The 23,207-nt window shown below is 41.9% G+C and overlaps 2 protein-coding genes across 3 annotated transcripts; one reads left to right on the forward strand and one right to left on the reverse strand.

Annotated features, from left to right (window-relative positions):
• The first annotated feature begins 289 nt into the window (after positions 1-289).
• Positions 290-6,464, forward strand: LOC115201762 (zinc finger CCHC domain-containing protein 24-like). 2 transcript variants are annotated; one of them, XM_029765649.1, is made up of 4 exons: positions 290-524; positions 1,306-1,412; positions 3,447-3,611; positions 5,729-6,464. In XM_029765649.1, exons 2-4 carry the CDS (start codon positions 1,374-1,376, stop codon positions 5,840-5,842), a joined length of 318 nt encoding a protein of 105 aa, XP_029621509.1. In that variant the 5' UTR covers positions 290-524; positions 1,306-1,373; the 3' UTR covers positions 5,843-6,464. The 2 variants fall into 2 exon arrangements, with proteins under 2 accessions (XP_029621509.1, XP_029621511.1); XM_029765651.1 differs by having other exon boundaries at positions 290-471.
• A 4,723-nt stretch (positions 6,465-11,187) lies between these two features.
• On the reverse strand, positions 11,188-21,995 carry LOC115201763 (peptidyl-prolyl cis-trans isomerase A). The gene is made up of 6 exons (XM_029765652.1): positions 21,686-21,995; positions 18,861-18,891; positions 14,686-14,774; positions 14,440-14,536; positions 13,735-13,810; positions 11,188-11,948 (listed from the first exon to the last, which is right to left on the reverse strand). Exons 1-6 carry the CDS (start codon positions 21,845-21,847, stop codon positions 11,813-11,815), a joined length of 591 nt encoding a protein of 196 aa, XP_029621512.1. The 5' UTR covers positions 21,848-21,995; the 3' UTR covers positions 11,188-11,812.
• Between the last annotated feature and the right edge of the window lie 1,212 nt (positions 21,996-23,207).

A 23,207-nucleotide genomic window follows, 5' to 3' on the forward strand; every position in this document is an offset into this window, starting at 1 on the left:
AAGTCTGGAACCAACAGGACCCTGAACAGCTTCTACCCCCAAGCCATACGACTGATAAATAGTTAGTCCAGGTAGTTAGTCCAACTATTTAACTATCTGCATTGACCCTTTTTGACTCATCACATACGCTGCTGCTACTGTTCATTATTTAACCTGTTGCCTAGTCACTTTATCACTATGTACCTGCGTATGTACATATCTCCCTCTACCTCGTACCCCTTCACATCGACATGGTACTAGCAGCACGTGTATACAGCCAAGTTATCGTGTTATCTTTCTATTCTTTTTCTCTCTGCATTGTTGGGAAGGGCCCATAAGTAAGCATTTCACTGTTAAGGCCCATTCACATTGTGACATATTTCATTACGCCGTACGTCATCTTCTTGCCCCGCTACTGAACTGACAAGTGTCAGTTTGTAACGCAAGATGGGGGAGAGCCTGTCTCTCGTCAGAGATCGCGTTTATTTTGGGGTATTGCAAAATATGACCTTTTCATTTGAAACACGATAAATATATTGTTTCAGGTGAAAATAAAGCATGTTTTGTCTTAACTTTTTTCTCAACTTGTTTCTCTGACTTTATTGCAAGTCAAGCTAGTTTGCACTGCAGAGCAGCTAGGTTGAAGATACCATGTAGCTAGCTAAAATCTAGGCTAGGTTGAAGATACCATGTAGATAGCTAAAAGCTAGGCTAGGTTGAAAATACCATGTAGCTAGCTAAAAGCTAGGCTAGGTTGAAGATACCATGTAGATAGCTAAAAGCTAGGCTAGGTTGAAGATACCATGTAGATAGCTAAAAGCTAGGCTAGGTTGAAAATACCATGTAGCTAGCTAAAAGCTAGGCTAGGTTGAAGTTACCATGTAGCTAGCTAAAAGCTAGGCTAGGTTGAAGATACCATGTAGCTAGCTAAAAGCTAGGCTAGGTTGAAGATACCATGTAGCTATCTAAAAGCTAGGCTAGGTTGAAGGTACCATGTAGATAGCTAAAAGCTAGGCTAGGTTGAAGATACCATGTAGCTAGCTAAAAGCTAGGCTAGGTTGAAGATACCATGTAGATAGCGACCGCCACCTAATAATTATCACCAAAAACAATTGTCATTACCATCACAAACTAAAACGGGATGCAACAGTTCTATAGTATAATTGGCTTAAAAGCCAATGTGTATTATTTAACATTACTGTTAAAATAGCACTCATTTATAGGAATGGGCCATTGTGTACAAGTTGCTAGCTATCCCATAAAGCTATTGCCCGAAACCACGTATTGTCATCTTCTCTGCTTTAGTAACTTCCTGTTCTTCGACAGACTCTGGCTGGACTGAAGACGACGCTAGTGCATTGCGTTTTCATTCCGTTGTGGACGTCTCCATCGAAATGCATGACATCCAGCGCAACGTAACGGAGTGCTTATGGGTAATGTGAATGAGGCTTTAGTCTACACCTGTTGTTTATGAAGCAATTAATTACAAGACTCATTACCTTTGCGCATAGTGAAATAGAATGTAAGCTTGCGAGACTTCCCGATGAAGAGGAACTCTCAATAAAGTTTTATGACAAACTTTTTAATATATTTTCTTTTTTATTTCATGTCAGTATAACATTAGAAATCAAGGTCATGTACAAGTTAAAGCTTTGCAGATATTGAATGTGTGAAACAGATTTTCACACCTCAGTATTAAGTCGTGTCGTATTACTTCTAAGAGACTGTTGACAACCCAATACTAGAGAGAGGGAGAAGAGTCCCCTTAAGCCAGCTGGTCCTGGGGCTCTGTTCACAAACACTCCCCACAGAGCCCCAGGACAGCAACACAATTAGACCAAACCAAATCATGAGAAAACAAAAATATAATTACTTGACACATTGGAAAGAATTAAAATAAAAAACTGAGCAAACTAGAATGCTATTTGGCCCTAAACAGAGAGTACACAGTGGCAGAATACCTGACCACTGTGACTGACCCAAACTTAAGGAAAGCTTTGACTATGTACACCTGCCCGCCCGTCCAGCATCACTACTCTGGACGGTTCTGACTTAGAATATGTGGACAACTACAAATACCTAGGTGTCTGGTTAGACTGTAAGCTCTCCTTCCAGACTCACATCAAACATCTCCAATCCAAAGTTAAATCTATAATTGGCTTCCTATTTCGCAACAAAGCATCCTTCACTCATGCTGCCAAACATACCCTCGTAAAACTGACCATCCTACCGATCCTCGACTTCGGCGATGTCATTTACAAAATAGCCTCCAATACCCTACTGAATAAACTGGATGCAGTCTATCACAGTGCCATCCGTTTTGTCGCCAAAGCCCCATATACTACCCACCACTGCGACCTGTACGCTCTCGTTGGCTGGCCCTCGCTTCATACTCGTCGCCAAACCCACTGGCTCCAGGTCATCTACAAAACCCTGCTAGGTAAAGTCCCCCCTTATCTCCGCTCACTGGTCACCATAGCAGCACCCACCTGTAGCACGCGCTCCAGCAGGTATATCTCTCTGGTCACCCCCAAAGCCAATTCCTCCTTTGGCCGTCTCTCCTTCCAGTTCTCTGCTGCCAATGACTGGAACGAACTACAAAAATCTCTGAAACTGGAAACACTTATCTCCCTCACTAGCTTTAAGCGCCAGCTGTCAGAGCAGCTCACAGATCACTGCACCTGTACATAGCCCATCTATAATTTAGCCCAAACAACTACCTCTTCCCCTACTGTATTTATTTATTTTATTTATTTTGCTCCTTTGCACCATATTATTTATATTTGAACTTTGAACTTTCTTCAAACTACAAATCTACCATTCCAGTGTTTTTCTTGCTATACTTTATTTACTTTGCCACCATGGCATTTTTTTGCCTTTACCTCCCTTATCTCACATCATTTGCTCACATTGTATATAGTCTTATTTTTTTCTACTGTATTATTGACTGTATGTTGTTTACTCCATGTGTAACTCTGTGTTGTTGTATGTTGTCGAACTGCTTTGCTTTATCTTGACCAGGTCGCAATTGTAAATGAGAACTTGTTCTCAACTTGCCTACCTGGTTAAATAAAGGTGAAATAAATAAATCGTCAGTGGTCGTTACGTCAATGTCATTCAGTGAAATTGAAAAAGCTGTGCGTGAAATACATGGTTAGTTCATTCACTGCAAATGACAAATAAATAGATCTTAAGTCAAGGTCAGTCTGTCTTTGTAGTGTACAGTATATCTCTATATATGTGGACCGAGAGACAGGACCTGCCGTTTGTAGTTTTTACACAGTTTTTTTTAAGTACTAGTTGTATGTAGAGGACCTGCTGTGTACAGGACTTTATATTCACTCAGTATACTACAATAAATACAATATCAACATTTACTGATTTATCTGATGAATTGCCAGTTCAAAATGCAGATATAAATGCACAACTCATTGTAAAATCTTTTCTTCCATTTGCTTTGTCTCCAGGCTCGGCCTAAAGGGGAAGGCGTGACCCCATATCAGGGCAAGAAGAGGTGTTTCAGGGAATACAAGTGCCCTAAATGCAAGAGGAAGTGGGTGAGTGGAAACTCCTGGGCCAACATGGGACAAGAATGCATCAAGTGCCACATCAACGTTTACCCTCAGAAGCAGGTAAACAGTAACATTTGTATTTAGTATCCATGATATAAGCCTGGTCTCAGATCTGTTTGTGCTGTCTTGCATATAGGCCTACATATGAGTGCAGGCTACCATGACATACCTCTATCTGACTGTTCCTATTGGCTCAAGGACCAGGCTACCATGACATACCTCCATCTGACTGTTCTTATTGGCTCAAGGACCAGGCTACCATGACATACCTCTATCTGACTGTTCCTATCGGCTCAAGGACCAGGCTACCATGACCTACCTCCATCTGACTGTTCTTATTGGCTCAAGGACCAGGCTACCATGGCATACCTCTATCTGACTGTTCCTATTGGCTCAAGGACCAGGCTATCATGACATACCTCCATCTGACTGTTCCTATTGGCTCAAGGACCAGGCTACCATGACATACCTCCATCTGACTGTTCTTATTGGCTCAAGGACGTCGCTTATTATTTAAACTGATTGTGTAACTGAAGTATTTATTACTGACCTATAAACTAATACTTAGCACTTTATAAACTAATACTTAGCACTTTATAAACTAATACTTAGCACTTTATGAACTAATACTTAGCACTTTATAAACTAATACTTAGCACTTTATAAACTAAAACTTAGCACTTTATAAACTAATACTTAGCTCTTTATAAACTAATACTTAGCACTTTATGAACTAATACTTAGCACTTTATAAACTAATACTTAGCACTTTATAAACTAAAACTTAGCACTTTATAAACTAATACTTAGCTCTTTATAAACTAATACTTAGCACTTTATAAACTACTTATGAAGCCCTTTATAAAGGGTCTCTCTTGTGAAAGAGGTCTTCGGACCTCAATGGGACCTGGATAAAAAGGTTGAATACATTGTGTTTTAAATAGCTTAATGTAACCTGTGTTTTAAATAGCTTAATGTAACCTGTGTTTTAAATAGCTTAATGTAACCTGTGTTTTAAATAGCTTAATGTAACCTGTGTTTCTCTGTGTTTTAAATAGCTTAATGTAACCTGTGTTTTAAATAGCTTAATGTGACCTGTGTTTTAAATAGCTTAATGTTACCTGTGTTTTAAATAGCTTAATGTAACCTGTGTTTTAAATAGCTTAATGTAACCTGTGTTTCTCTGTGTTTTAAATAGCTTAATGTAACCTGTGTTTTAAATAGCTTAATGTAACCTGTGTTTTAAATAGCTTAATGTAACCTGTGTTTCTCTGTGTTTTAAATAGCTTAATGTAACCTGTGTTTTAAATAGCTTAATGTGACCTGTGTTTTAAATAGCTTAATGTTACCTGTGTTTTAAATAGCTTAATGTTACCTGTGTTTTAAATAGCTTAATGTAACCTGTGTTACCTGTGTTTTAAATAGCTTAATGTAACCTGTGTTTTAAATAGCTTAATGTTACCTGTGTTTTAAATAGCTTAATGTAACCTGTGTTTCTCTGTGTTTTAAATAGCTTAATGTAACCTGTGTTTTAAATAGCTTAATGTGACCTGTGTTTTAAATAGCTTAATGTTACCTGTGTTTTAAATAGCTTAATGTAACATGTGTTACCTGTGTTTTAAATAGCTTAATGTGACCTGTGTTTTAAATAGCTTAATGTTACCTGTGTTTTAAATAGCTTAATGTTACCTGTGTTTTAAATAGCTTAATGTAACCTGTGTTTCTCTGTGTTTTAAATAGCTTAATGTAACCTGTGTTTCTGTGTTTTAAATAGCTTAATGTTACCTGTGTTTCTGTGTTTTAAATAGCTTAATGTTACCTGTGTTTCTGTGTTTTAAATAGCTTAATGTTACCTGTGTTTCTCTGTGTTTTAAATAGCTTAATGTAACCTGTGTTTCTCTGTGTGTTAAATAGCTGTAACCTGTGTTTCTCTGTGTTAAATAGCTTAATGTAACCTGTGTTTCTCTGTGTTTTAAATAGCTTAATGTTACCTGTGTTTTAAATAGCTTAATGTAACCTGTGTTTCTCTGTTTGTAAATAGCTTAATGTAACCTGTGTTTCTCTGTGTTATAAATAGCTTAATGTTACCTGTGTTTCTCTGTGTTATAAATAGCTTAATGTAACCTGTATTACCTGTGTTTTAAATAGCTTAATGTAACCTGTGTTTCTCTGTGTAGAGACCTCTGGAGAAACCTGATGGGTTAGATGTTTCAGACCAGAGCAAGGAGCACCCACAGCACCTGTGTGAAAAATGCAAGGTCCTCGGCTACTACTGTCGTCGCGTGCAATAATAACCTGTCGTTATCTGGCCACAAGTTCATGGAGTTGCCCCCTTGACACACAAGTTCATGGAGTTGCCCCCTTGACACACAAGTTCATGGAGTTGCCCCCTTGACACTGATCTTGGGTCAGTTTAGCATTTTCTCCACCAATGGTTAAGGTTAGGTCTGGGGGAGGGGAAGCTGTCCCTAGAGAAAACTTCACCCTGGAGCCAAGTTCACTTCCCTGGCCTTAAGTTCACTTCCCTGGCCTTAAGTTCACTTCCCTGGCCTTAAATTCACTTAACAATCCAGTGGTTTATGAAGAGGCAACACTCATCTCAATGTGTTTATATATATATCTATCTACATACACTGAGATTATATATATATATCTCAGTAAAATAGGCCTGATCGTCCTGTCATACTCTGTTGTACTGTAAAACATTTACCTGTTTGTGTTCCCTACATGTGTGTAAATTGGGGACAATTCCATTTCAACTAAGTCAATTCAGGAAGTAAACTGAAGTTCCAATTTCAGTTTACTTCCTGAATTGAAGTGAAGTTGACCCAAACCCTGGTGTGTTTTATGACGATATCCCTGGATTCCAAAGGCGTGTTGTCGACAAGAGCATAGCCTTAACTTAAAAAAAAAGAAGTAATTTACGCTCGAGTCGACATCCACACCGTTTACCGTGAATATGAACTCTGAGAACGTTGGAGAAATTGCCTTTTAAAAAGGGGACATTTTCAACAGTGCAATGCACTAGCCGACAACACACGGTTGATTGAATCCTGGCCCAAGTGAAGTGAATTAAGGTTGTTGTTGGGTCATAATAATAATAACATCTTATCAACTGGTGATTAACGCAGAGAGGGATTCTGAAGACGTCAGCTTTCACGTTACCTGTTTATGTATTTATTAGTTTACGTCTAACATATTTCATTGAGTAATTTACTAGTTATGTTTTTATATTGTGCGACGTTATCAACACGAGCTAGGATTAAATATCGTGTAACCTTTTTCATATATCTTCCTAGACTGCTGTGGATCAAACTATGGAATCAGTAGCTATTGAAACAGGGCAAATAGTTTACATTTAAATCTAGTGCAGTATGGTGTACAGTACCAATCAAATGTTTGGACACACCTACTCATTCAAGGGTTTTTCTTTATTTTTTTCTACTGTTTTCTACATTGTAGAATAATAGTGAAGACATCAACACATATGGAATCATGTAGTAACCATAAACAAATAAAAATATATTTTTATATTTGGAGATTCTTCAAAGTAGCCACCCTTTGCCTTGATGACAGCTTTGCACACTCTTGGCATTCTCTCAACCAGCTTCATGAGGTAGTCACCTGGAATGCATTTCATTTAACAGGTGTGCCTTGTTAAAAGTTAATTTGTGGCATTTATTTCCTTCTTAATCTGTTTGAGCCAATCAATTGTGACAAGGTAGGGGTGGTATACAGAAGATAGCCCTATTTGGTAAAATACCAAGTCCATATTATGGCAAGAACAGCTCAAATAGGCAAAGAGAAATGACAGTCCAACATTACTTTAAGACATGAAGGTTAGTCAATCTGGAAAATGTCAAGTACTTTGAATGTTTCTTCAATTGCAGTCGCAAAAACCATCAAGCGCTATGATGAAACTGGCTCTCATGAGGACCGCAACAGGAAAGGAAGACCCAGAGTTACCTCTGCTGCAGAGGATAAGGTCATTAGAGTTACCAGCCTCAGAAATTGCAGCCCAAATAAATGTTTCACAGAGTTCAAGTAACAGACACATCTCAACCTCAACTGTTCAGAAGAGACTACGTGAATCAGGCCTTCATGGTCAAATTGCTGCAAAGAAACCACTACTAAAGGACACCAATCAGAAGAGACTTGCTTGGGCCAAGAAACACGAGCAATGGACATTAGACCAGTGGAAATCTGTCCTTTGGTCTGAGTCCAAATATGAGATTTTTGGTTTCAACGCAGAGTAGATGAAGGGATGATCTCCGCAAGTGTGGTTCAAATCGTGAAGCATGGAGGAGGAGGTGTGATGGTGCTTTGCTGGTGACACTGGCTGTGATTTTTTTTTCTTCATTGCACGCATAACCAACATGGCTACCACAGCATTCTGCAGCGATACGCCGATCCCATCTGGTTTGCACTTAGTGGGACTATCATTTGTTTTTCAACAGGACAATGATCCTGAACACGCCTCCAGGCTGTGTAAGGGCTATTAGACCAAGAAGGAGAGTGATGGTGCTGCATCAGATAACCTGGCCTCCACAATCACCCCACCTCAACCCAGTTGAGATGGTTTGGGATGAGTTGGACTGCAGAGTGAAGGAAAAGCAGCCAACAAGTGCTCAGCATATGTGGGAACTCCTTCAAGACTGTTGGAAAAGCATTCCAGGTGAAGCTGGTTGAGAGAATGCCAAGAGTGTGCAAAGCTGTCATCAAGGCAAACGGTGTAAATAATAATTTGTTCTTAACTGGCTTGCCTAGTTAAATCAAGGTTAAATAAAAACAATTATAATAATTTTTAATATCTTTGAAAAGCCATGAACTGTTTTGTGTATCTAGGAATATGCTATTTGTATTAACAAACAAGTGCCTTATATATTGTTATCTGTGAAAAGGTGCTTATTGTGTAGGGTATGTACCCTACCATTCCAAAGATGTTTCTGTTAAAGATATTGAAGCACTAGTGATATCATGAATGAAAATTGGCATTATATAGAGCAGAAATTATACCAGAGCTAGATAGTAAATCACCACTGTGCTATATGAAATAGATTCAAAAAATGTGAATGCTGCAATTGTTGACAAAATAATTGACTTGTTTTTAACTTTTTGTATGAAATAAAAATGTTGCCTCCTTCCTAGTAAAAAGGGATGTTCATGTGTATGCTTTACTTCCTGAATGGACCTACAGTTATAGGATAGGTTACATGTGTATGCTTTACTTCCTGAATGTACCTACAGTTATAGGATAGGTTACATGTGTATGCTTTACTTCCTGAATGTGCCTACAGTTATAGGATAGGTTACATGTGTATGCTTTACTTCCTGAATGTGCCTACAGTTATAGGATAGGTTACATGTGTATGCTTTACTTCCTGAATGTGCCTACAGTTATAGGATAGGTTACATGTGTATGCTTTACTTCCTGAATGTTTGGATCGGAAGGAAGTTTAACTAGGGATAAGTGACCATATATAGCCTCTGTTTGTGCCAGTCTGTGCCATCATGCCAAATCTTTGGCTTGACAGGCGACAACAAACAGATCTGGGACCAGGCTATAAAAGCAGACCACAGATCTGGGACCAGGCTATAGGAGGAGACCACAGATCTGGGACCAGACTATAGGAGGAGACCACAGAACTGGGACCAGACTATAGGAGGAGATCACAGATCTGGGACCAGGCTATAGGAGATCACAGATCTGGGACCAGACTATAGGAGGAGACCACAGATCTGGGACCAGACTATAGGAGGAGACCACAGATCTGGGACCAGGCTATAGGAGATCACAGATCTGGGACCAGGCTATAGGAGGAGACAACCGATCTGGGACCAGGCTATAGGAGGAGACAACCGATCTAGGACCAGGCTATAGGAGGAGACCACAGATCTGGGACCAGGCAATAGAAGGAGACAACAGATCTGGGACCAGGCTATAGGAGATCACAGATCTGGGACCAGACTATAGGAGGAGACCACAGATCTGGGACCAGGCTATAGGAGGAGACCACAGATCTGAGACCAGGCAAAATCATATGGGTTCAAATGTAGAAGTACTGTAAAATGGTAAAGATCTGATGGCACTGTGAAGGGTGCTCTGATGGAACTGTGAAGGGTGTTCTGATGGAACTGTGAAGGGTGTTCTGACGGAATTGTGAAGGGTGTTCTGACGGAACTGTGAAGGGTGTTCTGACGGAACTGTGAAGGGTGCTCTGACGGAACTGTGAAGGGTGTTCTGACGGAACTGTGAAGGGTGTTCTGATGGAACTGTGAAGGGTGTTCTGACGGAACTGTGAAGGGTGTTCTGATGGAACTGTGAAGAGTGTTCTGACGGAACTGTGAAGGGTGTTCTGACGGAACTGTGAAGGGTGCTACAACTCTTGCTGTGAAAAAGGTCTGTGAAACCCAACAGTACACACAATGGGCCTGATTCAGACTTATATGAAATCTATTCATTTTTTACACTTTGATTTAAGCACTTCTCAAAAGTTTGTATTCAGACTGACTGTACACAGGTCCATATAAGGCTTTGCAACTCTCTCTCTCTCCTCCAAGAGGACCTGAGCCCTAGGACCATTCATCAGGACTACCTGGCCTGATGACTCCTTGCTGTCCCCAGTCCACCTGGTCGTGCTGCTGCTCCAGTTACAACTGTTCTGCCTGCGGCTATGGAACCCTGACCTGTTCACCGGACGTGCTACCTTGTACCGGACCTGCCGTTTTCGACTTCGTCGCTCACTATCTAACTCTGAATGTGATGGGCTATGTGCTGACCTGTTGCACCGTCTACAACTACTGTGATTATTATTATTTGACCCTGCTGGTCATCTATGAACATCTTGGCCACGTTCTGTTATAATTTCCACCCGGCACAGCCAGAAGAGGACTGGCTACCCCTCATAGCCTGGTTCCTCTCTAGGTTTCTTCCTAGGTTCTAGCCTTTCTAGGGAGTTTTTCCTAGCCACCGTGCTTCTCAACCTGCATTGCTTGCTGTTTGGGGGTTTTAGGCTGGGTTTCTGTACAGCACTTTGTGACATCGGCTGATGTAAAAAGGGCTTTATAAATACATTTTATTGAACACCCTCCCACTTGCTGACCAACCGATTTTCCTCATGCCGTTTTTTCATCTAATAGGGTTTTTAGTACATTTATCTAAAGCCACCCCTTTAAATACAGTGTACCTTTAATACAAAATGTTCCTTGACAGACTCACTAGAGTAGATAGAGAGATGATAGAGAGAGGTTCAGCATAGGGATCAATGAAATATATGAATCTCCTGTTCAGCACTAATTGGTAGAGTTCTGGTAACCTTTTAAAATGATATCTATAACCTATTGGTTCATATGATCGGTGGGAGGACCACACACACACACACCAATTTTACTTCCATATGACGTTAATTATATCAATATATTTGGACATTCCACCGCCATTTCTCGCAAAATGAATGTTCGACACAAAAAGATCCCTCCTTACCTTGTGTATTTTATTCTGTTGACATTTGGAAAGTTTGCCGTCATGAATTTATCTTACATGTACTGTACTGTCATGGAATCCAGGTTCATGACAGATAGTCGATGTGTTAGAAACTTTAAAAATAAATCAAATGTAATATCTTTTTTTTTTTTAAAATTTTTAATTGCACAGATTTTAGAATATTCACATGAAAAATCTGTCGCCATAGTAACCTAGATTCTGTTCTACGTGAACAATTTGACCACATCATGTTAAAAGAGTCTTTCCACTCCAAAAGTAACAAAAAAATATATAATTCCATTCAGACATAGCCCGATAAGAAACCGAATCTTCTCATCCCACTTGTATTAATCAAACACAGACCAAAACAAAAAATGGCTCTTCCTAACTTAACAAGATCCGTGGTGGAATGGAAGACGGAGAGAAATACAACATAGAAAAGCACACTAAACTAAACACACTACTGTCACAGTGTTTAAAAAGAGGAAGACCTAAATCTTATTACTTCAAACCTTGCTTACATTTGTATACAATCACATCTCTATTATACGTGGGAACACCTGGAAACAGATTTCTAAAATTAAAATCACTTGGAACTCATTTCCTCGTGTTATTAATCTTATGTCCAACAATAATACAAATTAAAGAAAAAATATATATAAAAAGAAGAAGAAAAAAAAATCACACCAGGCTATTAGAAACCATCATGCCCGCTCCGTGGTCGTGTCCCATTTCCGTGCACTATATAGGGAATAGGGTACAATTTGGGACTGCCAGACTACTTAAGCTCTCCACAGTCTGCGATGGTGATACTCTTGGAGGTACGCCCCGACCGAGATCCAAACATCTCCACTTTCCTGATCACATCCAATCCCTGGGTCACGCTGCCAAACACAACATGTTTTCCATCCAGCCTGAGATAGAAGAGGAAGAGGTTTATTAACTTTCCCCCCGGACTGAGAAAGAAAACCATAATGGTCTGGGGCCGTTCTGTATGTAGAAAACATCTCAGCCAAGTCCTGATCTTGGATCAGGTCCTCCCTGTCTACACAATATTATTCTTTAGGATATAAAAATGGCATAACTGATCCTACAGTGCCTTCGGAAAGTATTCAGACTCCTTGACTTTCCACATTTTGTTACATTACAGCCTTATTCTAAAATGTCTCAATCTACAAACAATATCCCATAATGACAAAGCAAAAAGAAGATTCCAATTTGTTGCTAATTTAATACAAATAAAAACTGAAATATACATTTACATAAGTATTCAGACCCTTTACTCAATACTTTGTTTTGGTACTTTGTTGAAGCACCTTTGGCAGTGATTACAGCCTTGAGTCTTCTTGGGTTTGACGCTACAAGCTTGGCACATCTGTATTTGGGGAGTTTCTCCCATTCTTCTCTGCAGATCCTCTCAAGCTCTGTCAGGTTGGATGGGGAGCGTCGCTGCACAGCTATTTTCAGGTCTCTCCAGAGATGTTCGATCAGGTTCAAGTCCGGGCTCTGGCTGGGCCACTCAAGGACATTCAGAGACTTGTCCTGAAGCCACTCCTGCGTTGTCTTGGCTGTGTGCTTAGGGTCGTTGTCCTGTTGAAAGGTGAACCTTCGCCCCAGTCTAAGGTCATGTGTGGTCTGGAGCTGGTTTTCATCAAGGGTCTCTCTGTACTTTACTCTGTTCATCTTTGCCTCGATCCTGACTAGTCTCCCAGTCCCTGCCGCTGAAAAACATCCCCACAGCAGGATGCTGCCACCACCATGCTTCACCGTAGGGATGGTGCCAGGTTTCCTCCAGACGTGACGCTTGGCATTTATGCCAAAGAGTTCAATCTTGGTTTCATCAGACCAGAGAATCTTGTTTCTGATGATCTGAGAGTCTTTAGGTGCCTTTTGGCAAACTCCAAGTGGGCTGTCATGTGCCTTTTACTGAGGAGTGGCTTCCATCTGGCCACTCTACCATAAAGGCCTGATTGGTGGAGTGTTGCAGAGATGGTTGTCCTTCTGGAAGGTTCTCCCATCTCCACAGAGGAACTCTAGAGCTGTCAGAGTGACCATTGGGTTCTTGGTCACCTCCCTGAACAAGGTCCTTCTCCCCCGATTGCTCAGTTTGTCCGGGCGGCCAGCTCTTGGAAGAGTCTTTGGTGGTTCCAAACTTCTTCCACTTAAGAATGATGGAGGCCATTGTGTTCTTGGGGACCTTCAATGCTGCATAAATGTTTTGGTGCCCTTCCCCAGATCTGTGCCTCGACACAATCCTGTCTCGGAGCTTTACGACCTCATGGCTTGGTTTTTGCTCTGACATGCACTGTCAAATGTGGGACCTTATATTACAGGTGTGTGCCTTTCCAAATCATGTCCAATCAATTGAATTTACCACAGGTGGACTCCAATCAAGTTGTAGAAAGATCAAGGATGATCAATGATGCAACTGAGTTCAATGTAAAGTCTCGTAGCAAAGGGTCTGAATACTTATGTAAATAAGGTATTTGTTTATTATTTGCTAAAAAATATTTTTAAAAATCTATTTTAGAATAAGGCTGTAACGTAACAAAATGTGGAAAAAGTCAAGCGGTCTGAATACTTTCAGAATGCACTGTATATCTGCAGTCCTACTCAAGACGCTTTATCAACAGAGCAGGCCCTGGTCTGTCTGTCTCTGTAAGTCTGTCTGTCTCTGTAAGCCTCCCTGTCTGCCCGTACCATTCTGTCTTGTCGGTGCAGATGAAGAACTGAGAGCCGTTGGTGTTGGGCCCAGCGTTGGCCATTGACAGAATGCCTAAATGGAAAAAAAACACCACATTACATTGTAACTAGACCCTAAGTGATGCCTGGCAAGTTAGCTGAGGTACTGCGCGCACACACACACACACTCAATCACACACACACACACACACACACACACACACACACACACACACACACACACACACACACACACACACACACACACACACACACACACACACACACACACACAGCTCAAGACAAGCCGAGTTTCAGTTCGTATGACAACATCCTTGATATCAAGTTAGTGATCTGAAATATCAAGAGGCCTAATTACTCAGAATCAGAAACAGCTAAGAAAAGCTAGATTTAGTCAATTGATTCTTTATGGCTGTGTTAACCGAAATAGGTAAACCGTTCTCAACCACATTAAGTTGGTTATGCAGTAAGGCTCTCGTTGAAACATCCGCAGTGCAATGCTGCCATCTAGTGGTACGAAGGGGACACATTAAAAATAGCCCAAAAAAGGTAGGCTACAGTACTCTGGAAATACATTTAAAATCTAGAGCCATTTCTTTCACAGAGTGATTGAGTTGGCATAATAGCACAAAACAGACCGACACTCAGGCTAGATCAGGTCAACTTCAACCCAGACAAAACAGAAAAGGGCAAATCACTTACCAGGTCCTGTGTGCTTCAGTTCGAAGTTCTCGTCTTTGAATTTGGGTCCATAGATAGATTTCCCTCCGGTTCCATTGTGATTAGTGAAGTCTCCCCCCTATTGAGTCGAATAGACACACATTTAGAAGTGGGTCAGAGAAAGACGTGTGTGTGGGGCAAAGATACCATGAGTTACCACAATAATACAAAAAAAAAAGGTATAGATGATCATTAGGGGTTCTCAAACTAAAACATTACTTGACCTACCTGGCACATGAACTGAGGGATGATCCTGTGGAAGATGGATCCCTTGTAGCCAAAACCATGTTCTCCTGTGCACAGTGCTCTGAAGTTCTCTGAGAGGGAGAATGAATGGTTTAGCCAGGGATCTCCAACCCTGTTCCAGGAGAGATACCCTCCTGTAGGTTTTCACTCCAACCCCAGTTGTAACTAACCTGATTCGGCTTATCGACCAGCTAATTATTAGAATCAGGTGCGCTAGAGGTTGCTAGGTTGGAGTTAAAACCTCCAGGAGGGTTTCTCTCCAGGAACAGGGTTGGAGTTAAAACCTCCAGGAGGGTTTCTCTCCAGGAACAGGGTTGGAGTTAAAACCTCCAGGAGGGTATCTCTCCAGGAACAGGGTTGGAGTTAAAACCTCCAGGAGGGTATCTCTCCAGGAACAGGGTTGGAGTTAAAACCTCCAGGAGGGTATCTCTCCAGGAACAGGGTTGGAGTTAAAACCTCCAGGAGGGTATCTCTCCAGGAACAGGGTTGGAGTTAAAACCTCCAGGAGGGTATCTCTCCAGGAACAGGGTTGGAGTGAAAACCTCCAGGAGGGTTCTCTCTCCAGGAACAGGGTTGGAGTTAAAACCTCCAGGAGGGGTCTCTCTCCAGGAACAGGGTTGGAGTTAAAACCTCCAGGAGGGTCTCTCTCCAGGAACAGGGTTGGAGTTAAAACCTCCAGGAGGGTCTCTCTCCAGGAACAGGGTTGGAGTTAAAACCTCCAGGAGGGTCTCTCTCCAGGAACAGGGTTGGAGTTAAAACCTACAGGAGGTTCTCTCTCCAGGAACAGGGTTGGAGTGTAAACCTCCAGGAGGGTTCTCTCTCCAGGAACAGGGTTGGAGTTAAAACCTCCAGGAGGGTCTCTCTCCAGGAACAGGGTTAGAGTTAAAACCTCCAGGAGGGTTCTCTCTCCAGGAACAGGGTTGGAGTTAAAACCTCCAGGAGGGTCTCTCTCCAGGAACAGGGTTGGAGTGTAAACCTCCAGGAGGGTATCTCTCCAGGAACAGGGTTGGAGTTAAAACCTACAGGAGGGTATCTCTCCAGGAACAGGGTGGGAGAGCCCTTGTTAATAGCATCAAAACATGAACAGGATCTACGAATACAATAAGTATTATTCAAAGTATGAATTACACACACACACACACACACACACACACACACACACACACACACGACTCGGACATTGCTTGGTTTGATAGGTCCTAATTTCTTGTTTTTTTACATTTGGATTATGTGTATTGTTGTGTATTAATGCACTATGGGAGCTAGAAACATAGGTGGTGAAGCATTAAACTGAAGTTGACCGAGGATCAGATATATCGCTCCCAGACTGCAGAGGATCAGATATAGCTAGCACGGTAGCTCGCTTCCAGACTGCAGAGGATCAGATATAGCTAGCTAGCTAGCTCCCAGACTGCAGAGGATCAGATATAGCTAGCTAGCTAGCTCGCTCCCAGACTGCAGAGGATCAGATATAGCTAGCTAGCTCCCAGACTGCAGAGGATCAGATATAGTTAGCTAGCTAGCTCGCTCCCAGACCGCAGAGGATCAGATATAGCTAGCTAGCTAGCTAGCTCGCTCCCAGACTGCAGAGGATCAGATATAGCTAGCTAGCTAGCTAGCTAGCTCCCAGACTGCAGAGGATCAGATATAGCTAGCTAGCTCCCAGACTGCAGAGGATCAGATATAGCTAGCTAGCTCCCAGACTGCAGAGGATCAGATATAGCTAGCTAGCTCCCAGACTGCAGAGGATCAGATATAGCTAGCTAGCTCCCAGACTGCAGAGGATCAGATATAGCTAGCTAGCTAGCTAGCTCCCAGACTGCAGAGGATCAGATATAGCTAGCTAGCTAGCTAGCTAGCTAGCTTGCTAGCTCCCAGACTGCAGAGGATCAGATATAGCTAGCTAGCTAGCTCCCAGACTGCAGAGGATCAGATATAGCTAGCTAGCTAGCTCCCAGACTGCAGAAGATCAGATATAGCTAGCTAGCTAGCTCGCTCCCAGACTGCAGAGGATCAGATATAGCTCGCTAGCTAGCTCGCTCCCAGACTGCAGAGGATCAAATATAGCTCGCTAGCTAGCTCCCAGACTGCAGAGGATCAGATATAGCTCGCTAGCTAGCTCCCAGACTGCATAGGATCAGATATAGCTCGCTAGCTAGCTCCCAGACTGCAGAGGATCAGATATAGCTCGCTAGCTAGCTCCCAGACTGCAGAGGATCAGATATAGCTCGCTAGCTCCCAGACTGCAGAGGATCAGATATAGCTAGCACGGTAGCTCGCTCCCAGACTGCAGAGGATCAGATATAGCTAGCTTGCCGCCTGGCCAAACTGAGCAATCGGGGGAGAAGGGCCTTGGTCAGGGAGGTGACCAAAAACCCAATGGTCACTGTGACAGAGCTCTAGAGTTCCTCTGTGGAGATGGTTGTCCTTCTGGAAGATTTCTCCTGCAGCACTCCACCAAATCAGGACTTTATGGTAGAGTGGCCAGATGGAAGCCACTCCTCAGTAAAAGGCACATGACAGCCAGCTTGGAGTTTGCTAAAAGGCACCTCAAGTCTCTCAGATCATCAGAAACAAAATTCTCTGGTCTGATGAAACCAATATTGGAACTCTTTGGCCTGAATATCAAGGAGGAAACCTGGCACCATCCCTACGGTGAAGCATGGTGGTGGCAGCATCTTGCTGTGGGGATGTTTTCAGCAGCAGGGACTGGGAGACTAGTCAGGATCGAGGCAAAGATGAACAGAGTAAAGTACAGAGAGATCCTTGATGAAAACCTGCTCCAGAGCGCTCAGGACCTCAGACTGGAGCGAAGGTTCACCTTCCAACAGTACAACGACCCTAAGCACACAGCCAAGACAACGTAGGAGTGGCATCGAGACAAGTCTCTGAATGTCCTTGAGTGGCCCAGCCAGAGCCCGGACTTGAAGCCGATCGAACATCTCTGGAGAGACCTGAAAATAGCTGTGCAGCGACGCTCCCCATCCAACCTGACAGAGCTTGAGAGGCTCTGCAGAAAATAAATGGGAGAAACTCCCCAAATACAGGTGTTCCAAGCCCGTAGCGTCATACCCAAGAAGATTCGATGCTGTAATCGCTGCCAAAGGTGCTTCAACAAAGTACTGAATAAAGGGTCTGAATACTTATGTAAAATGTGATATTTCCATTTTTTTGTACTAAAATAGCAAAAATAGCCCAAAAACTGTTTTTGGTTTGTCATTATGGGGTTATTGTGTGTAGAGTGGGGAAAAAAACGAATTTAATACATTTTAGAATAAGGCTGTAACGTAACAAAATGTGGAAAAAGTCAAGGGGTCTGACTACTTTCTGAAGGCACTGTACATACGAACAAAGACCATCGTCAAGTGTGTCACCATTTGAGTACGGTGGCAAGTAGCAAAGGTGTCTCAGGCAGTATTTAAATATACTATAACCTACTAAATCAAACAAATAAACACAACATGTAAAGTGTTGGTCCCATGTTTCCTGAGCTGAAACTAAAGATACCAGAAATGTTCCATACACAAAAAGCTTATTTCTCTCAAATGTTGTACATCCCTGTTAGGGAGCATTTCTCCTTCGCCAAGATAATCCATCCACCTGACAGGTGTGGCATATCAAAAAGTTGATTAAAAAGCATGATCATTACACAGGTGCACCTTGTGCTGGGGACAAAAGGCCACTAAAAATGTGCAGTTGTGTCACACAACACAACGCTACTGCCTACCCCGGTCGACGCTGGTCCAATTGTGCGCCGCCATATGGGACTCCCAATCATGGCCGGTTGTGATACAACCTGGTTTCGAACCAGGGACTGTAGTGACACCTCTTGCACTGAAATGCAGTGCCTTAGACCGCTGCGCCACTTGGGAGCCTGTTTTCCAGCTAGAGAACATAAAAGTATTATAAATAAAATTGACATTGGCAACAAATGGAAATGTGTTCAGAAATAAATATACACAATATGTAAAAAACAGCTCCTCCTGACAGAGATCGATCATCTCTAAAAGTAAAAACAGCCGGCCTAGTACAGCCCACCACCTAATAAGCATTTCACTGCACCTGCGATAAACGGTGTAACGATTTACGCGACCAATAAAGTTTGATTTGATTAAAAACACTACTGAATCATGAATAGTTGTTGTTCTTTCTCCTACCTGCTGTTTTGGGCACAACATCTGCATTCAGCTGCAAAATAAAAATAGCATACGTTATGAGACAGTCAATTGCATGCAGCTAGCTAATCTGATTAAAATCAGGCTGTAATACACAATTCATTCGTATATAAATCCTGAAACTAATGCCCGCAAAAATCACGTAAATGTTCTTTACAAGACAGAATGTTGAATACTTTTATATTTCAAAAAAAGAAAACAATACCAGTTGTCCTTCTGCTGCCTTGAAATTTTAGGTAGAATAGCCACAGGAAAGTATTGTTTACTAAACGTTGTAGAGAGCCGGTAGGTCCATGGTTGGATACACAGTTCTCTCGTCAATAGCTAACAGAAGCCAGCACTCCATGACAATGACTGAATCAGGATGAAAAACAAATCAGTGCCTTCGGAAAATATTTATAATAAATAATAATAATAATAATAATAATAATTCAGAAAGTATTCAGACCCCCTTGACTTTTTCCACATTGTAACGTAACAGTCTTATTCTAAAATGTATTAAATAGTCCCGCCCTCCTCATTTATTTTATTTAACTAGGCAAGTCATTTAAGAACAAATTCTTATTTACAATGACGGCCTACTCCGGACGACGCTGGGCCAATTGTGCGCCGCCCTATGGGACACCCAATCACGGCCGGATGGGATTCAGCCCTGATTCGAACCAGGGAATGTAGTGTCGCCTCTTGCACCGAGCGCCTTAGACCGCTGCGCCACTCAGGAGGGCAAATCTACACACACAATACCCCATAATGGCAAAGCAAAAACTGGTTTAGAAATGTTTGCTAATTTATTTATTTTTTTTACAGAAATATTACATTTACATAAGTATTCAGACCCTTTACTCAGTACTTTGTTGAAGCAGCTTTGGCAGCGATTAGAGCCTCAAGTCTTCTTGGGTATGATGGTACAAGCTTGGCACACCTGTATTTGTGGAGTTTCTCCCATTCTTCTCTGCAGATCCTCTCAAACTCTGTCAGGTTGGATGGGGACCGTCGCTGCACAGCTATTTTCAGGTCTCTGCTTAGGGTCTTGTACTGTTGGAAGGTGAACCTTCGCCCCAGTCTGAGGTCCTGAGCGCTCTGGAGCAGGTTTTCATCAAGGATCTCTCTGTACTTTCCCTCGATCCTGACTACTCTCCCAGTCCCTGCCACTGAAAAACATCCCCACAGCATGATGCTGCCACCACCATGCTTCACCGTAGGGATGGTGCCAGGTTTCCTCTAGATGTGAATCTTGGCATTCAGGCCAAAGAGTTCAATCTTTATTTTTAATTTGTATTTTACCAGGTAGGCTAGTTGAGAACAAGTTCTCATTTACAACTGCGACCTGGCCAAGATGAAGCAAAGCAGTGCGACACAAACATATTGGTTTCATCAGACCAGAGAATCGTGTTTCTGATGCTCTGAGAGTCTTTTGGCAAACTCCAAGCAAGCCGTCATGTGTATTTTACTGAGGAGTGGCTTCTGTCTGGCCACACTACCATAAAGGCCTAAATAGTGGACTATTGCAGAGATGGTTGTCTTTCTGGAAGGTTCTCCCATCTCCACAGAGGAACTCTGGAGATATATCAGAGTGACCATCAGGTTCTTGGTCACCTCCCTGACCAAGATCCTTGTCCCCGGATGATCAATAGAAACAGGATGCACCTGAACTCAATTTCGAGTCTCATAGCAAAGGGTCTGAATACTTATGTAAATTAGGTATTTCTGTCTTTTAGTTTTAATAAAAGTTGCTAAAATGACAAACCCCATAGATTCATTAAATAAAAAAATGTCCTCAATTTTAGAATAAGGCTATAACATCAAAATGTGGAAAAAGTCAAGGGGTTTGAATACTTTCCTAAGGCACTGATATATATAAGTACAATAATTGAAGATTTATTTTTGAATTCAAACAAAAAGATATTGATTGTTTATTGCCATGTCCAGGCTGCATCACATCCAGCCGTGACTGGGAGTCCCATAAGGCGGTGCCCAGCATCACGCTTGGTTCAATAGCTATACATATCCAATATAAAACTAACTTCATGGTGCCCAAGTGAACCATAAACCTACTACAAAGTCCGGTAAACAATACTTTATTTTGTTTCAAATTTCGAGCAACTGAAGGACAAATCGCAGCAGACAATACGGTTGAGTAAGTTTGAAATAAAATTTTGTTAAAACGTTCCGGCGTTTAAATTCCGATGTCCACCAGATACGTTTTGTTTTGCTTCCCTTGTCATTCCCCTGTCAAGTGCTTCCCTTGTCAAGTGCTTCCCTTGTCAAGTGCTTCCCTTGTCAAGTGCTTCCCTTGTCATTCCCCTAGTTAAGTGCTTCCCTTGTCATTCCCCTAGTTAAACGCTTCCCTCGTCATTCCCCTAGTTAAATGCTATCTAGTTATAGTCTGTACTACCACACAGTAAAGCAACTCACGAGTTGAACACATGCGGCATCCCCAACGTGGAGTTACAGACTGCTCCATTTAATGACTTCCGCCGGAAAGGAAAGACTTTCATGCATCTTTGGTGGACATGAGGAATATTTACACCATTTTGCAGGCATCCGTTTCAGACTGCATATACACCAAATAATAGCGGATTAAAAATCAGACTAGTAGTTAGCTAGTTTGTACAGTAGAACCCAGTTCTACAGGGTTGACGTGCTAATAAATGGTGCTGTAATTTAGCGTTTTTCACGTTGGTTTTTCCAAGTTGCATCTGATGTATTATCAGACGTCTACTAGTTATCTCAAAAAGGCCAAAACAAAATGAACATTTTTAATAGCCGAGTTACGTAAACCATCGGATCAAAATAACGGAACTCACCTCGAACGTTACTCTTCCGACGGGCTGGTTGTCAGCGGCAATGTCAAAGTAGACGACCGGGTTGGCGACGGTAGGACCAGCGGAATACATCCGAGCGGCGGTAAACGCCAACGAACGTCCTGAAATGAGCTTGACCCTACTCGGTAAAGCGGCAAGTAACATTTTTAAGGCTGGGTAGTAAACATATAAAAAATTAAAAAATTGATTTGAGATGGCGTGTTAATACCACGTTAGGTGGGTTACATGTGACGGCAAGGAGGAAGTTCTTCCTCAAAATCTCGGAAGAATATCAACCGTTTCTAATCCCGGAGGCGTAACATCGCGAGACATCAGGCCGGGATTTGAGAAGGCGATGAGAGATGTCAAACTTTATCATCAAATCAAATGTATTTATATAGCCCTTCTTACATCAGCTGATATCTCAAAGTGCTGTACAGAAACCCAGCCTAAAACCCCCCAAACAGCAAGCAATGCAGGTGTAGAAGCACTTTTCCTTTAGTTGTTCATTTTCTCGAAATCTTAAAGGCACAACATAGATTGGAGCAAACGTCTTCAGTAGTTGAGAACATGTTATTACTCCAAACTCGTGAAACTGACAAACTGACACGTTTTTTCTTCTTCATTTTCGTCAGAAAACAACAGCTAACCAGGTGTATGTGACCAATAACATCTGCTAACCAGGTGTATGTGACCAATAACATCTGCTAACCATGTGACCAATAACATCTGCTAACCATGTGTATGTGACCAATAACATCTGCTAACCATGTGTATGGACCAATAACATCTGCTAACCATGTGACCAATAACATCTGCTAACCATGTGTATGCACCAATAACATCTGCTAACCATGTGACCAATAACATCTGCTAACCATGTGACCAATAACATCTGCTAACCATGTGTATGTGACCAATAACATCTGCTAACCATGTGTATGGGCCAATAACATCTGCTAACCATGTGACCAATAACATCTGCTAACCATGTGTATGGACCAATAACATCTGCTAACCATGTGACCAATAACATCTGCTAACCATGTGTATGTGACCAATAACATCTGCTAACCATGTGTATGGACCAATAACATCTGCTAACCATGTGACCAATAACATCTGCTAACCATGTGACCATTAACATCTGCTAACCATGTGACCAATAACATCTGCTAACCATGTGTATGGGCCAATAACATCTGCTAACCATGTGACCAATAACATCTGCTAACCATGTGTATGGGCCAATAACATCTGCTAACCATGTGACCAATAACATCTGCTAACCATGTGTATGGACCAATAACATCTGCTAACCATGTGACCAATAACATCTGCTAACCATGTGACCAATAACATCTGTTAACCATGTGACCAATAACATCTGCTAACCATGTGTATGGACCAATAACATCTGCTAACCGTGTGTATGGACCAATAACATCTGCTAACCATGTGACCAATAACATCTGCTAACCATGTGACCAATAACATCTGCTGACCATGTGTATGTGACCAATAA

This window comes from Salmo trutta, chromosome 10 (assembly GCF_901001165.1).
Source record: "Salmo trutta chromosome 10, fSalTru1.1, whole genome shotgun sequence".
NCBI lineage: Eukaryota > Metazoa > Chordata > Actinopteri > Salmoniformes > Salmonidae > Salmo > Salmo trutta.

Bases quoted from the DNA above. Each gene is read 5' to 3' on its own strand.
- LOC115201762 (XM_029765649.1), top strand. From the start codon at position 1,374: ATGCATGACATCCAGCGCAACGTAACGGAGTGCTTATGG. The intron at 1,413-3,446 runs GTAATGTGAATG...CTTTGTCTCCAG, and splicing joins ACGTAACGGAGTGCTTATGG to GCTCGGCCTAAAGGGGAAGG. The intron at 3,612-5,728 runs GTAAACAGTAAC...TTCTCTGTGTAG, and splicing joins ACGTTTACCCTCAGAAGCAG to AGACCTCTGGAGAAACCTGA.
- LOC115201763 (XM_029765652.1), bottom strand. From the start codon at position 21,847: ATGTTACTTGCCGCTTTACCGAGTAGGGTCAAGCTCATTTCAGGACGT. The intron at 14,537-14,685 runs GTAGGTCAAGTA...TCGACTCAATAG, and splicing joins TCCCTCAGTTCATGTGCCAG to GGGGGAGACTTCACTAATCA. The intron at 13,811-14,439 runs GTAAGTGATTTG...TTTTCCATTTAG, and splicing joins ACTGAAGCACACAGGACCTG to GCATTCTGTCAATGGCCAAC.